Raw genomic sequence first — 19,735 nt, 5'->3', positions numbered from 1 at the left:
GTGAAAAGAAACTTATTGCAGCATATAAATATATCAAATTTATAATTTTTGCAATATTACTTTAAAAAAAGCGTAGGGCTATACAGCCTTAGGAGATTGGCATATTTATAGAAACATCTGAGACATCTATACAGACATACAGACATCTGAGGGCATAGCCGTCCAAAACGAAAATGTAGCCATTGGTGCCATCTATCGACCACAGGTTGAAGATTGGCGATCCGTTGGATACCGACAGAGTTATAGCCAAAACTTTGTGCAAAAATGAGCCTTATGAAATTTTCAAATTTTAGAATTTTTTAATTTTTTATTCTTTTTTCCAACACGTTTAACCTCAAGCTGGAGAGGCTGCAGTATCGTTGTCTTAGACTCGCGCTAGGGAGCATGAAATCTACACACAACATGTCCCTACGACAACGGTCTTATCTTTTGAATCCTATCCCAATTTTCCCTCAATTTTTCGCAATAGGACAAAGCAACCCACAACAACAATAATAACACCAAGAACAGCAATAACTAGAAACCCCAGTATCACAACCGAGTATGCCCGGGATAAGGCAAAGTACAAGGAGGAAATGCATTGTGATTATTGTAAAATTCACAATTTGGGGCTGACAATACGACTAAATGGCGTAATAATTAATCATAAATAAATAAAAATAAATAAGAAGGAGGAGTTCCAGATTTTCGAGTTTAGATATATTAGTAACTCGTGGTACGAATATTTATAAACACAAATTATGATAAAATTGGAGAATGGTAAGAAAGAGCTCCAAATATTCAAGTTGATTTTGGAGTAATTTCTGATCTCTTTTAAAGTCTGAAGTGGAGTACTCAGAAGTCTTTCCCTTTCTCCGGATCTTACACAACATGACATTAATTCTTTACAAAGTTTTTTTTTAATTGACGCTATTCTATTATGTCTTAAGCTTAAATTCTTCCCATTTCCTAGACATTTCTCAAACTATTTAAGGCCTTCCTCAATTGGCATATTAAAACTATTATAATACTTTGGAATGTGTATGTACGAAAACAACAATCGTGTAATTGAATGTTAATATTATGGTAGCTTTAAACAATTCGAAAGCTCACCTAAAAAAACAGCCCACAATCGCACCAATCGATCCGAGTGACACACGAAATCTATCATCTCACCTTCTTGCGCTTTTTTTTCTTTTCTCCGCAAACAGCAACATAATTCCAGTGGCGAGACGTCGTGGATCGGAAGGATAAGATAGAATAAAGCAAAAAAAAAAAAACAAACTAAAACCCCAGAACCATTGGCACGACTTTCTCATCACATTTCGGGTGGTCTCGTTTGTGTAATCGTTTCATTGCCGCCGTTTCTCATCGGAATCGGACAGCCATCCCTGGTTTTTTTTTTTGCCAGAGATCGGAAGATTTGTCGTCATCGGCACCGGGAGCGTTTTTTTTTTGTTGGGATGAGGGAGGGGAGGGGGAAGGAGAGAGTGAACCTGAGGGGGTTTGGGGAAGGAGGAGGGGGGGGGAGGGGCGTGGAACCGAATGGAGGAAGATAATGAAATAATTCAATATCTGCAGTCGGGCAGAGATCGTGCACCGGGGGTCGATCCGTGCCGGGGCAAAACATTTCCATTTCCCTCCCCCCCCCCCCACCCTTTTGCACTGGTTTCTCGGTGCGCCCTGGCATGCAACGCAACGATGAGGTGCAGCAGAATTAAAGAATATGATCCGTTGCGAACGATCGCCGTTGTCGCCACCATCGATCCACCATCATGCGGTAGGTAGGAATGTTGAAGCTAATGTTGTTGAATGGAGCCTTAAGACATTAAACAATTGGTTAAGACATTAAAAGAGCTTTGAAATTTTAAGAAGCAATACAGCAAGATGTATAACTTTTTGCTTAATTTAAACTTAACATAAAAAACACATTGTTGTAACATGAAATAATAATGTTTCAGAGAAATAAGACATTGATGAAGGACCAATAACAACAAAAAATGAAAGAAATCAACAAACAAAGAAATCATGTAAGCATTCTCAGGATTCATAATTGACCTTTAGGTGTTGGGAGAACTGGACCAACGTAGTAAAAACTGAGCAGAAATGGCCGCGTGATGTAATTCAATCCTTTAATCACGCATTCGAAAGCGTCGTGTGCCTGCGTCGGGCCGGGATGTCAGATAAGCGCGAAAGCACAATAAAAAACTAGCCATGTATATAGCCCTTTTTTCTTAATCTTGTCTGAATTCTATCCGGTCTGGTTTTTGAGTGAGCTAATTCATTCAATTTCAAAGGCCAAGACCTTCAATCTTGGTAAGTTATTTCCCGTGTTTTGGGAGCAACACCGAACTTGTGTTAAATTTGAATAAAATATGTGATAAATGAAACAAATTTGAAAAATTTATACTATTCCTTAGTTTGAAGTGATTAAAAATAATTATTTTTCAATCGCTTAGTATATCTAGTAGTATTTTTTTAACACTAGAACTACCGGGTCAGTCATTTTAACTGAAACGCTTCATTTTCATCACATTAGTTTTTGGGGTTGAACAATACTATGATAGTTGAAACATGAATTTTCAACATATATATTCGATAGTACGATCTAAAATAATCAATAAAATGTACTCCCAGCTCTTAAAAATTGTTTAAAAATTAATCACGAACGAAAAACGCTTAAAACGCTTAAAACGCTTGGTAGTGTTCTAGTGTTAATAAATAAATAAAGTGTATCTATCTTCTCAATTTTCTGTGACTTTTTTCCCACTCACAAAATTCATATAAAAAAAGCTAAAAGCACCTCAAATAAAATAAGAAATCTTTATTAATAGCAAAGCAGCAAAAAAAAAACAAATCAAATGCTTTCTCCAGCATCCATCGTCGTTCAAAATCCGTGCAATCGGGAGCCAAACGAGCCAATTTGTCATGCGCGTGTCACCCTTTCTCTACCGTACACCGTGCACCTCCCGTTCGCCAGCAGTACAATTTCCCATCTTCCCTAACCTATGAGCATGAGAGGTCGATTTATGTTCCGGCTGCAGAACGAAATTGCAGCATCGCATTTGCCGATTGGCTTTGTCATCTTTTACCGCCATCTCTGATGCAATTCAATGCATTTTTGCATCCATTCGGTTTGTCTCGTTTTTCTCTCTCTCTCTCTCTCCCGATTTGGTACCCTTTCTTACGCGGCAAAGCTATTCGCAAGAAAATGAAGGAAAAAAAAACCGTTGTGCTGCATGTCATTTGCGTATCATTAGCCATGATGGACGATGATGGGTGCATTGTATACGATTGGAAACTGCACTATCGCGTCACACATGATCCGTCAACGGTTGTGGCCGTGTGGTGCGGAAAATGTGACCGATTTGTCATTTGAGACGAAAGGGCGAAAAATGATGGCAAATAAAAAAAAGATGTGAGATTCGCTTCAGGGTTCAGGATAGTATTTCAGATGTTCGATAAAACATATGAAGTTAACATGTGTCAATCATTGGAATTTGTTTTCAACGTTATTGAAATGTTTTTTTTTCTTAGATAATATATTCAACATACATTATTTCCTCGTTTTTAATGTATAAATCAACTTTAAATCGTTTTTAGAAAAGTTCATAACAGACACCGTTAGAGAAAATCGAAAACCCTGTAATTATTATTTCTTTTTATTTTCTTACTATAAACCCCTGTAATTAGTAAAATAAAGCGGTTTTAAACATTTTCGGAAAATATATGATGTATTGTGCCATAAAAAGCCCCTTCACGGAAATGAATAATTAAAAATTCGTTAAAATTAAAATAATTAAAAATAAGTTGGTAAACCCTGTAAACAGTAAATAATGTTAAACACTCTATATTCCAGCGTATGTTCTTGTAAATATAGTATTATTTTACGTAAAAATTCTACCTCCGATGCAGTTGTGGTTACTGACCATTCCTGGCCTAATTTCCACTCCACACAGCTGAATTCGAGGTTGGTTGAATCGAACGCAGTGCTATAAATTTCTCCACTTGGCCACAAGAACGTTACTAGGGTAGGTCCATCCATCAGTAAGAAACTGACGATAAATCCATCAAGCAGTCGGCCCTTTCTTCTTCCATCCAGCAAAACTTCCACCGTTCGCGTGGGTTTGGTAGGTTGCTGCCGAGAGTGGCAGCACCAGCAGCAGCATTTATCTGGCGGGACCACAAACACGGTAGTCACAGTTGGTCCGCTAGTGCAGTTTGGTTTTGTTTTATTTTCCATCTATTCCGAAACACTTCATCCGGACGAATTTCGGCTTACCACGTTGAATTTCGTAATGTATTTTGGGCCTTTTTTTCTGGCTTAACTTTATATTACCCCACATGAAGGAAAACGGATTGGGTACGTGTTTTATTGTTTCTGTTAACTTTCTCTTCAAGGTCTGATTTGGTGTTGTGGTTGAAAGTGTTCGTTAGAAGCGGATATAGTTTAAGGTGGTCCCATTTAAGTCGATTGCCGCGGGAATACCAAACAAGACGAAAAGTTAATCCACCGTAAAGTGAAGATTATTGTAGGATATGAGTAAATTTTATGACGAAAGTGGTAACGGTTCCACAATAAAATGGTAAGAGAAATAATCTATAGCTTCATTGAAAAAATTTTATAGAAAGAAAAATAAATCTTTACAATTTATAAGTTTTCAATTTCGAAAGCTTTAAAAAAGGAAAAGTAATGAAAACAAAAGTTAAAACTATAAGCATAAGAATTTTACGCCAAAAATCAAAGTGCTATCAAGAGAGGAAAACAAAAAAAAACGCAAAAAAAAGATATGGAAAATATAAAAAAACAACAACAAATGGCAAATGCATAAATGCAGCAACGAAATGATAAAAGAGAGGAAAACTGTACAGCAGCGAGAACACACACGCGCATGGGTAAGTAAACGCGACGACACAATAAAAAATAAAACTTCAAACAAAAACAAAAAAAAACAAGAGCACCGAACGAAAGAGAGCTCTCGCAAGCGAGCAAGCACAAAACGTAATGGAATAAAATAAATGATCGCTAAAATCAACAAGCGAAATTGGTTGCGCCGGCGACGAAATCTGCGCGCGGAAAACACGGAAAGAGGGGGAAGCTGGGAAGCAAAAACAAAAAAATGAACATAAAAAAACGCACACACACACGTACCATTCGATCGTGATCGTGAAGAAGCAAAGCTTCTTCTGGTTTAACCGAATGTTCGCATCGAAAAGATCTAAAGCAACAACAAAAAACCGGTGAGCCTAAGATCGTCTTTCGCGAAAGGCGCGTCGTTTCGATGCGAAGTGATTAAAAAAAAACGCGAAACAAAAAGAAAAAAAAGAAAATAACAGAGAAAGAGAGAGAGAGAGAGAAAAAGGAGAAAAGATGGGAAGGAAGTGAAGCAAATAAAGAAGGAGGAAGTTGGGGGGTTTTGAGAAGAAAAAAAAACGCCCGAAAAGAAAGAAAGAAGAAAAATAAAAAGCAAAAAGAAGTAAAGGCAAGAAAGCACCACGCCAGACAGCTTAACCCGGAGAGCCGGTTCGTTTATTGCTCGATAAATAAGAAATAAAGATAGCCCCGAAACCGATGAATATGTTTATGTGCGCAATAAAGGTAGTAAAACTGTTGTGTGTGCGCCGATCAAGATTGTCCCGAGCGCCGCAATCGGCAGTACCTTGTTTTGCTTTATTTTTTGTTTTTGTTTTTTGTTTTCGCCAGTCGGTGGTTTTGATTTCCGGCAATGCGGAGGCTTATTTCTCATCTAGGTTCAACTGTCACGTTCGCTTTTCGCGGGGAGTTTTTTGTTGTTGCTTGTTTATATTGTGTATTTAAATGTGTAGCAATAAGTCACAGAAAAGGAATATTTTTTTTTGTCAGTAAAACATATTAACATTATATGTAAGTGATATGTAAGACTTGAATAACTTAAAAAAAAACATTTCGTTTCGTTTTTAAAATTTGTTTTTTTTTTTGGTAAAGAATTTAATTTTGTTGTTATTTTTAAAATAATAGTGAAATTCGCTAGACAACCGATTTTCAATAGAGTGTTGTCTCAAGACATGCTGCCTGCTTGGTGAATGCATGCAACATTGTAGCAAATCAGTGAGAAATGTAACATGACGTAACGTACGCGTCCTAGGAAGAATGTGAAGAAACGTTCCGAATAGGACATCTTTCGATCCTCGATCGTTGTTCCGGAATGTCTCCGTTCCGTGCCTTGGGAGGCATGAATGGCAAGACGAGCGTGAAAACACGAATGTTCACTTTCTGCGGGCCGTTTCAAGCGTTTCAGCCAGAACCAAAAACCTGCGGAAGTGAAGCACAAAACGTTGCATTCCATGCATGTCGTTGCGCGTTTGACTCTCCCAAAGGATGCAATATTCCGCACGCAACGTAATGCGGGTTTTGGGCCCAAAACGAGAAAAAGAAAAAAAGTCAATAGAGAACGAGAACGAGTGCATCCATAAGTTAACCACCACCCCACTAGCGCTTTTTATGAGTGGGAAACGGAGCAATTCGCGTCGCCCTTCGATCCCATATTGCTTTAATCCGACACCCGATCAGGTACTGTTTCTGTGTTCTGCGTTCGGCACTGACCCGAACTCGCCTGTTGCCATCATACGGCATTCTTTGCCCTTTTTTGGTTGCCCCGACTCGTGCACAATCTCGCACCGTGAATCATACCGTGACCGAAGCGGGCGGTAAAAGTGGTGTAAATTTGTCTAGAGGATGCACCGAAATGCATCGAAATGCAATTGGGGTGCAGTGGTGACCACAAATTAGCATCGTGCAGGAAAGTGGAATTACACTTTTAGGCAACGAAAAGAATGTTGCCGGCCGCAAAACGAACGACGTAACGGCGGTACATATGGTACCTTCAATAGGAAAGACTTCAACGAACAAAATTGGAAATCAAGCGACAAACCTTTTTTTTCGTAATTTTTTTTTTAATTTTTTTTATTTTAGTTTTATTTTTTTTATACTAATTTGTAATAAATTAATGTCAAAAATAATATCAATACGGCCGTTCTACCTGAATAAAAAAAATTTACAAAAAAAATTAATATAACCCATTACAAATAATTATTTATAAAAGCTCTTTCTGCAGCACACTTTCAAGCGAATAATCCCTTTTTGAAAAATTCATCACAATATCAGACAAATTTTATTTTGAATCCTGTTAAGAATTTCCTTACTAAAAAACACAATTCACGATGGGTGATTATGAAGTGAAAAGTATAATAAAAAAATAAAGTAAAAAAAATGAAGTACTGTAAATGTAAATAGGAAAATAGAAAAAATATATTTTCCCATCCACTCGAGCAATGTAAAATAATTTTTGTCTCTTCTGCTCTACCCAAACACGCTTCTAGTAGGGGTACAGTTTACCATAAAACATAAATGTATGTTGTTTTAAATTTCGAGCAGTTTTCCACGAGCATGCAAACATATTTAAAAACGAGAGAGTGAGTGCTGGCGCGTGAGTTACCGTGTGAGTGATTTTTGCTTTTGCTCGATATCGAGTTTTCGAGCACTGAGAGTAAGAGAGAGAGAGATGGCATGAAGAGGACACACGCATATGTGTGTTTTTGGGTGAGAGTGAGCGTTCGGCTGTTTTGAGTGCTGGGAAGCTGACAACGCGCCTGGAAGTGATGCGACCGTTCAATCTTATTCGTGCAACGTACGAGACAGGTTCTGCCGGATCGTGAAACCCTCCGACACAAAATTGGTGTTGTGCCGTGCCGTGGGAACAACTAGCCGCCGTCCGTTTTCGTACGAAAGGAGTGCGTTCGTTTCCAAAACGAAAAAGAAATATTCTTCAATCAACTTCAACTCAAACGAAAAATTCCGAATCGGCTTCCAGAAAGTCCAAGTGTGCAGTGCGACAATATACTTCCCCTGTGACGAGCAAAAATTATTTCCACATCTCGGGGTTCCGCTTGCAAGTGTTTTGTGCGTGCGTTTCTGTATTTGGTTTTTCTTGTTTTTTTTTGCTGTGGTTTTTTGCGCACGTTTGAAAGGAAAGTGCAGCTAAAGTTCGTTTTTGCCTGTTGGGGACTGGGCGGTGATAAAAGTGATGAGTTTAAGAAAACCGGATCCGGGTGGTCCCGTACGGCGGTGTTAAGGGATAAGCGTTAAAAAAAGTGCATCATTTCTTCGCTTATCGTGCCGCTTGGTCACAAAACAAAACCATCCCATCAGCCCAAAAAGGCCGTCAAGTGATAACCTTTGAATAGTCTGAGTAGTTCGCATCTTCGCACAATATTTGGTGATTTTTTTTGGGTATATCAGTGAACTAGATAGTGTTCGTTTGCGTTCCGGGTTTTTATCAAATATAGCTCAAGAAAACACATTTCTGCTACGATAGTACAAACGGTCACACCAAGACGGTCCTTTTTTGTTGGTCTTCCCGGGGCCGAAGGGGGGAAAAATAAGGGAAGTTTTGCGAGTGTGCGAGTGTGTGCCCCCAAAAACCCGGTACCGAAATGATGGTTACAGCCGCAACCATCGCCGTTCGGGCCGGCGTACTGTTTGCGCTCGTTGGCTTCCTGCTGGCGGCACCCGGTGCGTCGGACGTGAGCGTACCGGCAGCCCGTCGCTACCATGCCAAGTTTGTGGTCGACCGGATCGAACCGAGGCGTCCCCTATCAACCGACGACCGATCAACGCCCGTTGCCGATGCGGTTAGCGTACCGGCTGGTCTGGTGACGGCACCAACACCGGCCCGTACCCGCTCAACAACCCGCTGCCGTGAGGGCTGTCTGCAGAAGGTAAACAATTATTGAAAGCTCATTGCAAAGAAGCAAGAGTGAGGTTTTAAACAATTTCTTCTGTGTGTGAAAATTATGTAGAAGTTACCAGGGAAAGTAGGGAAAAAATCGAACTAAATTAAAAGTTCTTTTTCTTCACGAAAGGAGCAATTCAGACACTCCAGGTTCCACATTTTTTCTACAAAAAACCACAAGAAAACGAAAAAAAACATCCCCCAAATAAATAAATGCATCATATCCGGTATAATATTCAGTTGTGTTCTTTTCGCCCCTACAATTTCCATTACTACACCATTTCACCTTAAACGACCAAAAAAAAAAAAAAAACAAAACTGATGCATTAGCTTGACGAACATTAATCAACGATGATCATAAAATGCCGCCGGTTTTTTTTTTGTTTTGCTGTTGGCGGGATGATGTCTACCTCTTTTTTTTTGCTTTGGTTTGCAAATTTATCCCAATCGAGTGCATCCGGACTCGATGTGGACGAACGGTATACTGAGTACAATTTGTGATTTGCCTTTTTTTTTGGATTTAGTTTGGACAAATATTTTGCAAATAGTTTTATATTATGGATATAATAATCATTTAATAACAAAAAAAAAATAAAAAAGTGGTTTAGGAAATTTTAATAAACAATTTGAACGAAGTTTTGGTTCGTTTAAAGCGTCGTGAATAGATCCGTGTGATAGATGTTTTAACACTAGAACTACCGAACCAGTCATTTTGACTGAAACGCTTCATTTTCGTCATATTATTTTTTGGGGTTAAACTATCCTAAGGTAGTTGAAAGATGAATTTTACATAAATATTCTAACGAACGATCTAAAATAAATAATAAAATATACTTCAACTCTTCGAAATTGTTCAAAAATTAATCACGAACGAAAAACGCTTAAAACGCTTGGTAGTTCAAGTGTGAAATTAATTAATTAAATTTAATTAATTATAAGTTTAATTAATGGTTCTTCTCTTAATGTTGCCCGGTACTTAGAATTCGTTTGATTTTCTGAGATTAAAATCCAAGCGATTATTATTCTTTCATGCAGAAAATAAGCATAATATAAAACAAATTATTATATAAAAAATAAATTAAACGTTTTTATTTGACATTATTTCTACGATATACCTACATAAATATTCTTGCAAAAACCATTTTCGTATGCATACAGCATGCAAATTGTTCACCATCTTTCCCGTTGAAGCATTTTGACACGCAATCCGACTGAGAAGACACAAGACTCCTTCTCTCAAGTGTTGGCGATGGAAAAATGGTAGCAAAAAAAAAACACAGTAGGTAAATGAACTTTTCCTTCAAGGCTGCTTCACATTTGTGATGGCGCAAGGGACCACCCGCGAGAGGATGGTCACGCGGTGTAGGAAAAAAGTAAAATCGACGTCAAGGAATGGTGAAATAGACAAAAGAAAATAAAACCTCCCCTCCAACCCGCCTTTTTGGTAAAAAAAAAAAAAAACGTTCACCCAAGTCCGTACGTGAGGTGAATGCGCTCGCTTGTCCCGCGCTAGTCAGGACGCGTACAGGCGTGAACAGTGAGTGGTAAGGACCCGACAGGATGAACATCCGAATGGTGGGGTTTTTGGCTTTATAATGGTTTTTTTCTTTTTATTTTTGTTGGTAGAAATTCGCCAATAGCAATAAATGTGATCGTACCACATCGTTATCGGAATCGAATTTAATGCGAAGAAGACGGTTTTTTTTGGAAGAAGAAGATAAAATTTTTGGGGTGAAGAAATTTATTGGAAAAGAAAATAGAGATGCGTACTGAATTTATTTATCATATTTTGATCCTTTTGATGGGATGGGGCGTGTGGGGGGAGTGGGGAGGTAGAAGGGTAAAAGCTGGAGTATATAGTTGGACGAACGAAAGTGACAAAGCATGCAGTAATGTGCGCCCGGAGAGCGAAAGGAAAAGCGTTCCTCCCTGGAAATGGCGATTCCATGGCACATAAAGAACAATGTACGCGTTTGCGACAAAAGGTTGTCTAATTTTATGTCGTTGCGTTGGAGTTTATAAAGTTGCCTTAATGCTGAAGGACACAGGTTAGTCTCTTGGAGGGAAACAACAGAGTTTGAACCATTAAATATGATACAGATGAACCATGTTTAATACCCGGTGGTGCATGTGTTAAACGGCGACGGTTCCACTCGACAGGATCGAGTTCAAATCCCATCCAGACCGCCTGCCCGTAGCAAGGACTATCCGGCTAATTTGTAAAAAGAAGTCTAGTAAGCCAGAAATGGCCGACATGTCCTCTAAGGTCGTTAAGTCAAGAGGAGGAGACTTTAACATCTTTACAATAAATACAATTTGCAAAAAGTTAGAAATCTTAAACTTTAGACGAAGTTTCTCAAAAAATCGAGCTATATCTATTAATATTATCAAGTAGAGAGATTTGTTTAGATTTGTTTGGAAATTATTTGCCAAACTTTTGGTTAGACCAGATTCAACCGTCAGAACTCTCACGGGAAAACTCAATTTTCAATATGAATTCTTGAATTTCTTGAATCTTTATGAAGTGACACATACAAATCTCCCTAAGCTGCAAACTCCCTAAGAATGGAAAGGTTCTCTAAGATGAACATTTTTGACAGTTCCTTCATTTTCAATACATTTGAGGTTTTTTTTTGACATGGAAAGCGTCTATAAGATGGAATTTTTCTAAGCTGCATATGATATTTAGTCGCTTTTTTTTACAATTTTACAACAAGGAGCGGCTCGGAGGTGTATGTGATAAATGTTGCCGGTTCCACACGACGGGATGGGTATCAAATCCCATCCAGACCGTCTCCACGTAGGAAGGAGTGATTCTCAGACTACTCCGGAGGTAGAACTAGTTCTAGTAAGCCAAAAATGGCCGACAGAGTATTTCTTTGCATTTGAGAGAGAGCGCAAGAGAGAGAGAGAGAGAGAGAGAGAGACAGACTTTACTACTTGGACATTGCTGCTTAATGGAATGCATCTTTCCGAGTAAAGTATTCTTTGGTGAAATTAAATAAATTTATTAACCCAGTACTGCAACGAGTGGAGTAATACAAGAACGGCTCAGTTGTGTATGTGGTAAGCGAGTCTGTTTTACACGACAGAACTGTGCATCAAATCCCATCTGGACCGCACCCACTATAGATAGAACTTGACAATTCAAGTTCAGAAATTCAGAAATTCAGAAATGGAAGGCTTTTTAATCACTCAAAACAGTTCCGTAGTTAGCGTTTTCCAACATAGGAGAAATTTTGTATGAAAATTCTTCAATTATTCACCATCACGCACAAAGCACTTGTGACGTAGAGGGAATCCTTTTTTTTCCACAAAAAACCCCACATGACGATATATTAGCCTCCTGTAGCTCACCTGTACTAAATGAAACGCTACCGAGGATGGAAATGTTCGCTCGTCTAGGTATTACGGGGTAGCATTTCGATACCCAGACACCATGTCCATCGTTTCCACCATGATGACATGAGACTCCACGGTACGGATGGGTAAGCCATCACCATCAATTGCATTATTGAAACATCACACAGGCAACCGAGCACCCAGAGGCCTGGGCATTGGTTCTGGACAAGCCTTCGCTTTTGGTTCTCTTTGTTGTGTGTGTGTGTTACCTCACCCTGTAGCAAAGTGGGCAAAAGTTTTATCGATAGTTGTTCGAATCCCAACACCCAACGCTACTCCCACTTCAACGAACTCCCTCCCTTTCTCCAAAACCGGATATGGATAAATTCGAAAAATCATCAGACATGCAATTCGTGGTATGGGGTCCCAACACTATACCGTGGTATCGGGATTTTCACATCCCGGTTGAATAGTTTTTCTTCACGCACCGTAGTTTGGGGAGTTGCACGAGTGGATGATATCCACAAAATTTTACCAACTCGCGTAACCGTACCGAGTAAGTGGCAATTTCTTCTCGCGTTGCGTTAAAATTCGAGTTTTCGATTTGAAAAGCAGGAGAAACAGTGTCGAACCACCCGCGTACTCAGCGTGTTTTCGCATGGAGATGGAAGTGTATATATGTACATTGCCGTGCTTCCAACGGTTTGATGGGTGGCGATGAGTTTCCGCCACACTTCCGGTATCAAGCGGTAATGTTGTCGATGCCTTCCAGCGAACAATACCAATTAAGCGTATGGGTAATGTCGGTGAAGGTGGAGAACCCGGTTGTGTCCGAGAATAGGGATGTCCAAACGATGTCCACACAGCGCCGCGTCACAACAGTGACGGAAGTGCTTTTAATCGAAAAGCCACGTAATTGCAGAATTGTTGCCCGGGTACGGAAATCTCACCATCGTCACCAATCCCCCTGGGGGAGGTGAGGAGGTCATCTTGGCATGCGTTCGGTCGTACGGGTAAACGTGTTTGTTCACCGGACAGGAAGACGTTCTGGGTTCTGGTCGTCTTGGGAGATTTTTCGGTCCGAAACCATCGCAGAGCGGTGATTAAACCGTCGGCATAATTTCGTTTCCAAGCCACCGCTCAGGGAGTCCGGTCTGGCAGGCTGAAATGAGGCCGGAAATTGAAGTTGTCGGGAGTGGACAGAACACAACGGGCGATACCGGTGCCTTAACCCATGTTCCTGGTTTCCAATTGTGGGTATATCCTTACACAAGTTGGCATTTATATTGGTGATCGATTTGAGGTGCGTTCCCAACATCTCGGGAGCTTCTGGGTGCGTGTTGTACAGGGCATGTCTGGAGAGGATATATTGATGCTTAATTGTATCCTTGCAGCTCACAGGATATGTGGTACGAATTAATATATTCTGCGAGTTTGCTTATTTTCCTCCATCGGCTGGAAAGGTTCTGGAGGAAGGTTTGGAGGATGTCCTTTTGAAGTTCTTCAATATCGGAAGGATCTCCATAGCAACCGCTAGTGTTCCATGTGTTGGACAACACATTACCCAATATACTAACACCTAATTTAACACTAGAACTACCAAGCGTTTCAAGCGTTTTTCGTTCTTGATTAATTTTTAAACAATTTTGAAGAGTTGGAGTATTATTTTATTGTTTATTGGATATCGTACTAAGGAATATATATGTAAAACTCATACTTCAAGTACCTTAGGATTGTTCAACCTCAAAAACTAATGTGATGAAAATGAAGCTTTCCAGTCAAAATGACTTGTCCGGTAGTTCTAGAGTTAACTAAAAAGAGTTCTGGAAAAGAGTTGAAGATGCCATCAATAACATAAAATCACTTAAAAGTGCATGAAAAAAGCAGTTCTAGAAATTGGGCAAAATCAAATGCACATAATCTTAACTTTCCTCACAACGAGAAAAGAATAAATTTTGTTCTCCCAAAAAAAAGATCTTTTAGTTCCAGGAAAGAATTCCAAACTAATAGCAGAAAAGGAGAGCAAAAAAAAAACGAAACGAAATAAAACAATAAAATAGATCGTCCGGAAAAACAGACTGTGAGCGTTTTGAATGGTGGACATAACTTAACGGCTGGTTTGGCGCACGTCCAGCACTGTTGGGCGTTGCTGCGTTGTTTTTTTTTGTTGGATTGTTGTTACTGTCTCGTTTTGGTTTCTGGAAATTCCTATCCCCAGCAAAACGCAGCGAAGCAATTAGCTGTCATTTAGCGTGTGAAGTAGTCGAAGCTGGCGCCCGGGAGATTTGGCTGAGGTGATGATATAGTACAAACCCGTCGTTTTTTTTTTGGTAGTTGGAAATGCTTTCCAACGTGCGGAGGGATTTTCTTGGAGCGGTAGCCAGCGTGCAACAACTGAATGGAAACTATATCTAGAAATATTAGCATAATATGCAGTAGGCTGAATGTATAATCTATTATGGACATTAAATAACATTAAGCAAATTTTATCAAGCTTTTATTATACTAATTGTTTCCTCTCTCTTCGTTTCTGTTTCCTTCGCAGCGTTCGATAAAGGATATACTCTGTACGCAGCAGCGCGAATGCTCAATGGTAAGCGATAATTCTTATGTATAGAGAGAGCATCTTCGAGAGGTATTGTAGCAGAGGGAAAGATCGTTAGGCATTTTTTTAGTTATTTTCAAATTTGATAATTCTTTAATACGATAACGGAATCACTTGAGCTGTTGGCAGAATGCCTCCACAGAGATGGGTGGGTTTCAAGCAGCAGGACTAACAGTAGACATTCGTGCAGTCCAGAGGAACAGTAAGGATCAACACTTTGACATCAAAGTAAATTCACTTCCAAAGAAATATGTTGAGTGAGGGTTAGAATTTCATTCTCCAGAGGAGCATTCAGAGGAACTCCGGAGGTATGTTTAGAGGGGTTCGGCGAAATCAAGTACAGATACTGCCTCGGAAAGCAATTAAACATGAGCTGGTAGCCTTTTGAAAGTTGTGGCTCCCTTTTAACATAAATACACACCGACACAAAAACCTCGGGCACACTTTGCATCCACAAAACGAAGAAGTGAAATTAAGCTCCGGTTCCGTGATGTCGGTCGGTCTCGGGATGTTGTGCTGCAGCGGAACGTGGTCTACCGGGATGTTGGATGAGAAAAAGGTAGATGTTCCAATTCCATTAGATACTCCTACCCGGTCAACATTCTTTTTTTTTTTGTTACGGTGGTTACGGGTCCATAGGTTTGGATGAGACCGTACCGTTGTGATAATGGGTGTGTTGATGCAGTGTCGATTGCATTCCCTTTCCTCGTGGAAGTATGGACGAGAGAGGGAGTTCCACTTTCTACCGTAATTCCAGAACAGGGGAAACGGAAAAGTTTGATGCAACCCGTACGCCTTCTCTGGAAGGCATGCCTTATCGATCGGGCTAAAGGACCTGTAAGATGATGCTCTTATTCCCCGGCTTGTTGCTTTTCTTTGGCGATGCTGTCGAAACGATCGATATTTTAAAACAATCAGTTCGATGCGATGTGAGGAAGACACAAAAAGTGGAATATTTAAAACGCTTTTCGCTTTTTCGGGGGTATCCAGGGAACGCACCTGCCCCGAACTAGACGAAGGTCGTCCAGCTTAGCGTACCATGCAGAAGGGAAGATGAACGGCGATGCCCTGCCCCGATGTATTTCTTTGAGCTGTCTGACTAAAAACCGTTTTGCGGGAATGCGCAAAAGGGGCAGGAATGGTTCGGATATAGCCCATAAACTATGTCCTGCCACGACCGCAGATAACGGAGGCTAATAAGGCGCAAAGACAAAACCGCTCCCGTACGGCTGTTACACCGCAGGTGAAACAGGTTCCACCGGTGCAGGAGAAGATATTCACTGGACGGGCATTATAACGCTTATCGGCCGACCCTAACGAGCATCCCGAAGAATTGTCCGGTGAGTGGTTGTGGATTTATGGGACACCTTTGCTTAGACATGCGACGGTACCATGTCTTTTAGGTTTTGTTGCTTCAAGGCAACTTTGAAGAAGGAGGGTTTGAATTTTTTGTTTTTGTGCGTTGGAATAACTTTGAGGTGAGACCCAAAACTTAGACACTGAGGCGTGGATGCGTGTTGCATTAGCGCCATTAGGAGACTTTGGAGGAAGAGTTAGAGCTCCGTGTTGCGTCATAATCTTAATACGAGGTATAGCGAACAGATCTTTTTTTGAAGAAATTGGAGCAGTTTGAAGAAGCTTAGTAAATGCTGGAGTGGATCTGAAGTAAGAGATAGTTAGGGTAACTCCCCAATAGCAGGACTCCTCTGTCTCAAGATATTGTGTCCACAGAAGTTCTCTAACCGGTCCTTCCTTCTAGAGTGCTGGGACGTGTGCAACCGTAACCACCAGATCCGGAAGGAGAACGAGCTAGCCCACCGGTTACTGTTGAGCCTGGTGCGGCTGATACGCAACGAGTCGGTAGTGACGGCCGACATCGAATGGACGACACCGGAGGAGCTGGTACAGCATCAGCCACATCCGGTTGTACCTTCGCCGCTCGCTGCGAGCGAAAACGTTGAACGGCTGTCCCGGATTGCCCGGGATGGTGTCGGTGCACGGGATGGTGTATCGCGCATCATGCAGACGTTAGCGAATCGACCAGCACCCAGCACACCGAGCGAAGAACCGCACCTGCAGGAGTACCACCAGTGTTTGGTGTCCTGGGAAATATCAGGCGGTGGACTTACCGGCAATCTACTGACGGAAACGTCCAAAGTGGAGCTATCCCTGTGGCCAAACACCAAGTACCATGTGCATGTTACCTGCCGAAATAAGGTAAGTGTCGATGGCAGTGACAACTCTCGAGAATGTTGAAGAGTTCTTAACCCGCGGGACGTCATTTTTTTCGCTTAGGAAACGGATTCACTCATCCGCTCGTCGTCTTTGCTGGTTGACACCAGTGAGGCGGTGATTGTGAGTCTGCAAGGAACCACCTCAACTACGACGGAAACTCCATCATCTCCGCCACCACCGCCACCACCACCACCACCAGTGCTGGGGAATGGTTCGATCAACTCTGCCATTCAGTCCATCACATCCAACCGGGTAGACACCGACCAGGACGATCTACCCATACCGGTGGATGATGATGATCTGCAGATGTTTGCCGAGCAGCAGCAAGAACAGCACCATCGGCATCATAGCTTTTGGCCATTTAATCGAAGCAGAGCGGAGTTGTCGAGTGTTGCGTCCGGCAGCTCCAAGGAGATTGTTATCTTGGGCGTGTTTGTGGCCCTGCTTGCCCTGGTGCTGGTAGCGCTCACCGTTGTGATAATGGTCCGCCGGAAGCCGGGACCGCACGAGGACCGGGAGCTGCTGATCGAGAGCGAAATACTACCGAAGATACTGCACGTTTGATAGAGGAATGCGGAACCGACCGACGCCGGCGTCATTCGCTGCTGTAAATAGTCTATTTATGATCAACGATCCTAAGAGCGCGTAAGTCTATTCTGCTCTGATGTCTTACGATTAATGACAGAAGATCCCAATTTCCCTCCCCAACTACAAACCTTTGCCCGTTTGTGTTCTGTACTGCTTCTTTCGCGTCTCATTCGCACTCATTTGTTTCTTGCCTACTGCTACGATAAGTCTTGCACGGAACTATTCCCGTGATGCAAGATCTTCAGCCCAAAACGATACCTACCCGAATGTCGGGATCTCATATCTCTTTATCTATCCATTTCATTCTTCAACAAAACAAAAAAGCGCAGCATGACTAAGTTATTACTAATTGAATATAAGAAGCAGATGATAATGTCAAGCTACGAAGGTTTAACGTACGCAAGCAAGAAATACTAGTCTTAGAACGTGTAAAATTGGCAATTCGCCCAGGTTCTTCCCTCCCGCTGTCAGGTGTGGACGGTCACTTCGTAGCGTGTTCGCGGAAGGTGTGTGTGATTTTCTCATATTCGTTTTTCGGCTGGTCCGGGTGATTGATCCAACAGTGGACCCCGAACCACGCCTACCAAAAAAAAAAACAAAAACAAAAAGAGCGGGAGCTATTGGAGCAACTCGCACTGAGGGTGATGGTGTGAACTGGCAGATATTTAAACGTGTTGAAACTACTAAAAAATTTAGTCTACAATAAGGGGGGTGGGGTTGACAGGGGTGCCCAACACTGTGAAACTAGCTAAGAGATATCGAACGTTGGCGTGTCGCGAAAGAAATGGTTTTAGATATATCAAGAAGAAAAAAATCCAATATACCCCCCGCAGCCACTAGCATCCCTTACAAATGTTCTCCTTACCTTGCGTACCCCCGGTGAATGGTGTAGTGGAGCTGAAATAAAAGAAAAAACCAAAATATGCAGGTAAATATGAGTTCAATAGTAATGTGACGACAGTTTATAGTAACGAGAATAGCATCAGACAGTGTTATATCTTCCTTGGAACATGTTAACTGTCCCATGATGTGTGTAGTCCAGTCCGGAGACTGTTTTTTAAAGGGGGTAACAACCATACTTGAGTAAGGGAAAACAAAAACCGGAAAACGTTGCTAAATAGTGGGTAACCAAATCACAACAGAATGCAAGTTGACAAGTAAGTTACTAAGAACAGAAAACAGGGTGCATTTGGCTTACCGAATTGTGTCGAAAGTCGTACAAAGGTAGAGAGAAAATCAAATTAAAAACAAAAATTGACTCTTCAACCGTATCGAATGGCGGAAGGCAGTGTGTAAAATATGAACAAATGCTAGAAAACGATTTAGGAAAATAAAAAAAAGAAAGAAAGTGAAGGAATACATCAAGTTGTGGGAAAAAAAGAAAGAGAGAAAACAAAAAGGAAACCCGTTTTCGGAAGGTCCAACAGTTACTAACAGCTAAACAACTAGAATAGACAAATGAAGGTTAAAAACAAAAAGAAATACAGCGTATCTCCCCTCCACACCTTTCGAACGGTAGATGGTGGGAGGGGGGGGGGGGGGGGGGAGCGAGCTAATGAAGAATGTGGGTGTACTATAGAGAACTAATGCAAGCATGTGTACATTTGTGTAAAAAGACTGACTCAAGATCATTGTAAAATAAAAAAACTCTTTTAAAATATATTATAACAAAGCGAAACCTGCTGTTGTAATGCCATTATTTCTACACCCCTGCATCTATGATGATGACATTTTTGTTTTGATGCATTTACGATCCTGTGGATGGTGTATCGTGTTGCTGAACGGACCCCGGGTGCGAGGTCCGTAACGTTGGCAGTCCTATAAATACATTTCACTTGCTGTTTGCTCTGGTATGGTAGGTATGGTTTTCGATTCGATAGAAAATATTTCGACGTCTAAAAGGTACGTTATTCGTCGACGGTTCAAGGAAAGAGAGGCTGGCTGATATTCGCAGCGGATCAGGTTGCGCCTGATCGGGAAGATGACAATTCGCCATTGGAATGTGTAAGGATTTTTTTTATTATTTTGTAAATGTCAGGAGTGTCAAACTAATTTTTTTATGGTTGGTGGAGCATAAGGTTTTGGTAGTGTCAGTAAGTATTACGTAAGTTACGTTGATGTAAAAATATTTTTCATCGCATTAAACTACATCTTTCTGATAAATCGATTTGATTTTTTTTTATTAAAATTCTATTTTTTTATTAATAATAGTTTT

At 40.9% G+C, this 19,735-nt stretch overlaps 2 protein-coding genes across 2 annotated transcripts in view; one reads left to right on the top strand and one right to left on the bottom strand.

Annotated features, from left to right (window-relative positions):
• LOC125763367 (kinesin-like protein Klp10A) overlaps positions 1-18,402 on the bottom strand; it is an 83,889-nt gene extending 65,487 nt beyond the window's left edge. The window contains exon 1 of the mRNA XM_049426466.1: positions 18,386-18,402. The gene's annotated coding sequence lies outside the window, so the exon portion shown is untranslated. The remainder of the gene's footprint in view (positions 1-18,385) is intronic.
• On the top strand, positions 7,027-19,198 carry LOC125763397 (uncharacterized). The gene is made up of 4 exons (XM_049426558.1): positions 7,027-8,736; positions 14,638-14,685; positions 16,459-16,914; positions 16,993-19,198. The coding sequence occupies exons 1-4, from the start codon at positions 8,452-8,454 to the stop codon at positions 17,494-17,496; spliced, it is 1,293 nt and encodes a 430-aa protein (XP_049282515.1). The 5' UTR covers positions 7,027-8,451; the 3' UTR covers positions 17,497-19,198.
• Positions 19,199-19,735: the final 537 nt, after the last annotated feature.

This window comes from Anopheles funestus, chromosome X (genome assembly GCF_943734845.2).
Source record: "Anopheles funestus chromosome X, idAnoFuneDA-416_04, whole genome shotgun sequence".
Lineage (NCBI taxonomy): Eukaryota > Metazoa > Arthropoda > Insecta > Diptera > Culicidae > Anopheles > Anopheles funestus.
This window is presented reverse-complemented; position numbering and strand designations above follow the sequence as displayed.

Bases quoted from the DNA above. Each gene is read 5' to 3' on its own strand.
- LOC125763397 (XM_049426558.1), top strand. From the start codon at position 8,452: ATGATGGTTACAGCCGCAACCATCGCCGTTCGGGCCGGCGTACTGTTT. The intron at 14,686-16,458 runs GTAAGCGATAAT...TTCCTTCTAGAG, and splicing joins AGCAGCGCGAATGCTCAATG to TGCTGGGACGTGTGCAACCG. The intron at 16,915-16,992 runs GTAAGTGTCGAT...TTTTTCGCTTAG, and splicing joins ATGTTACCTGCCGAAATAAG to GAAACGGATTCACTCATCCG.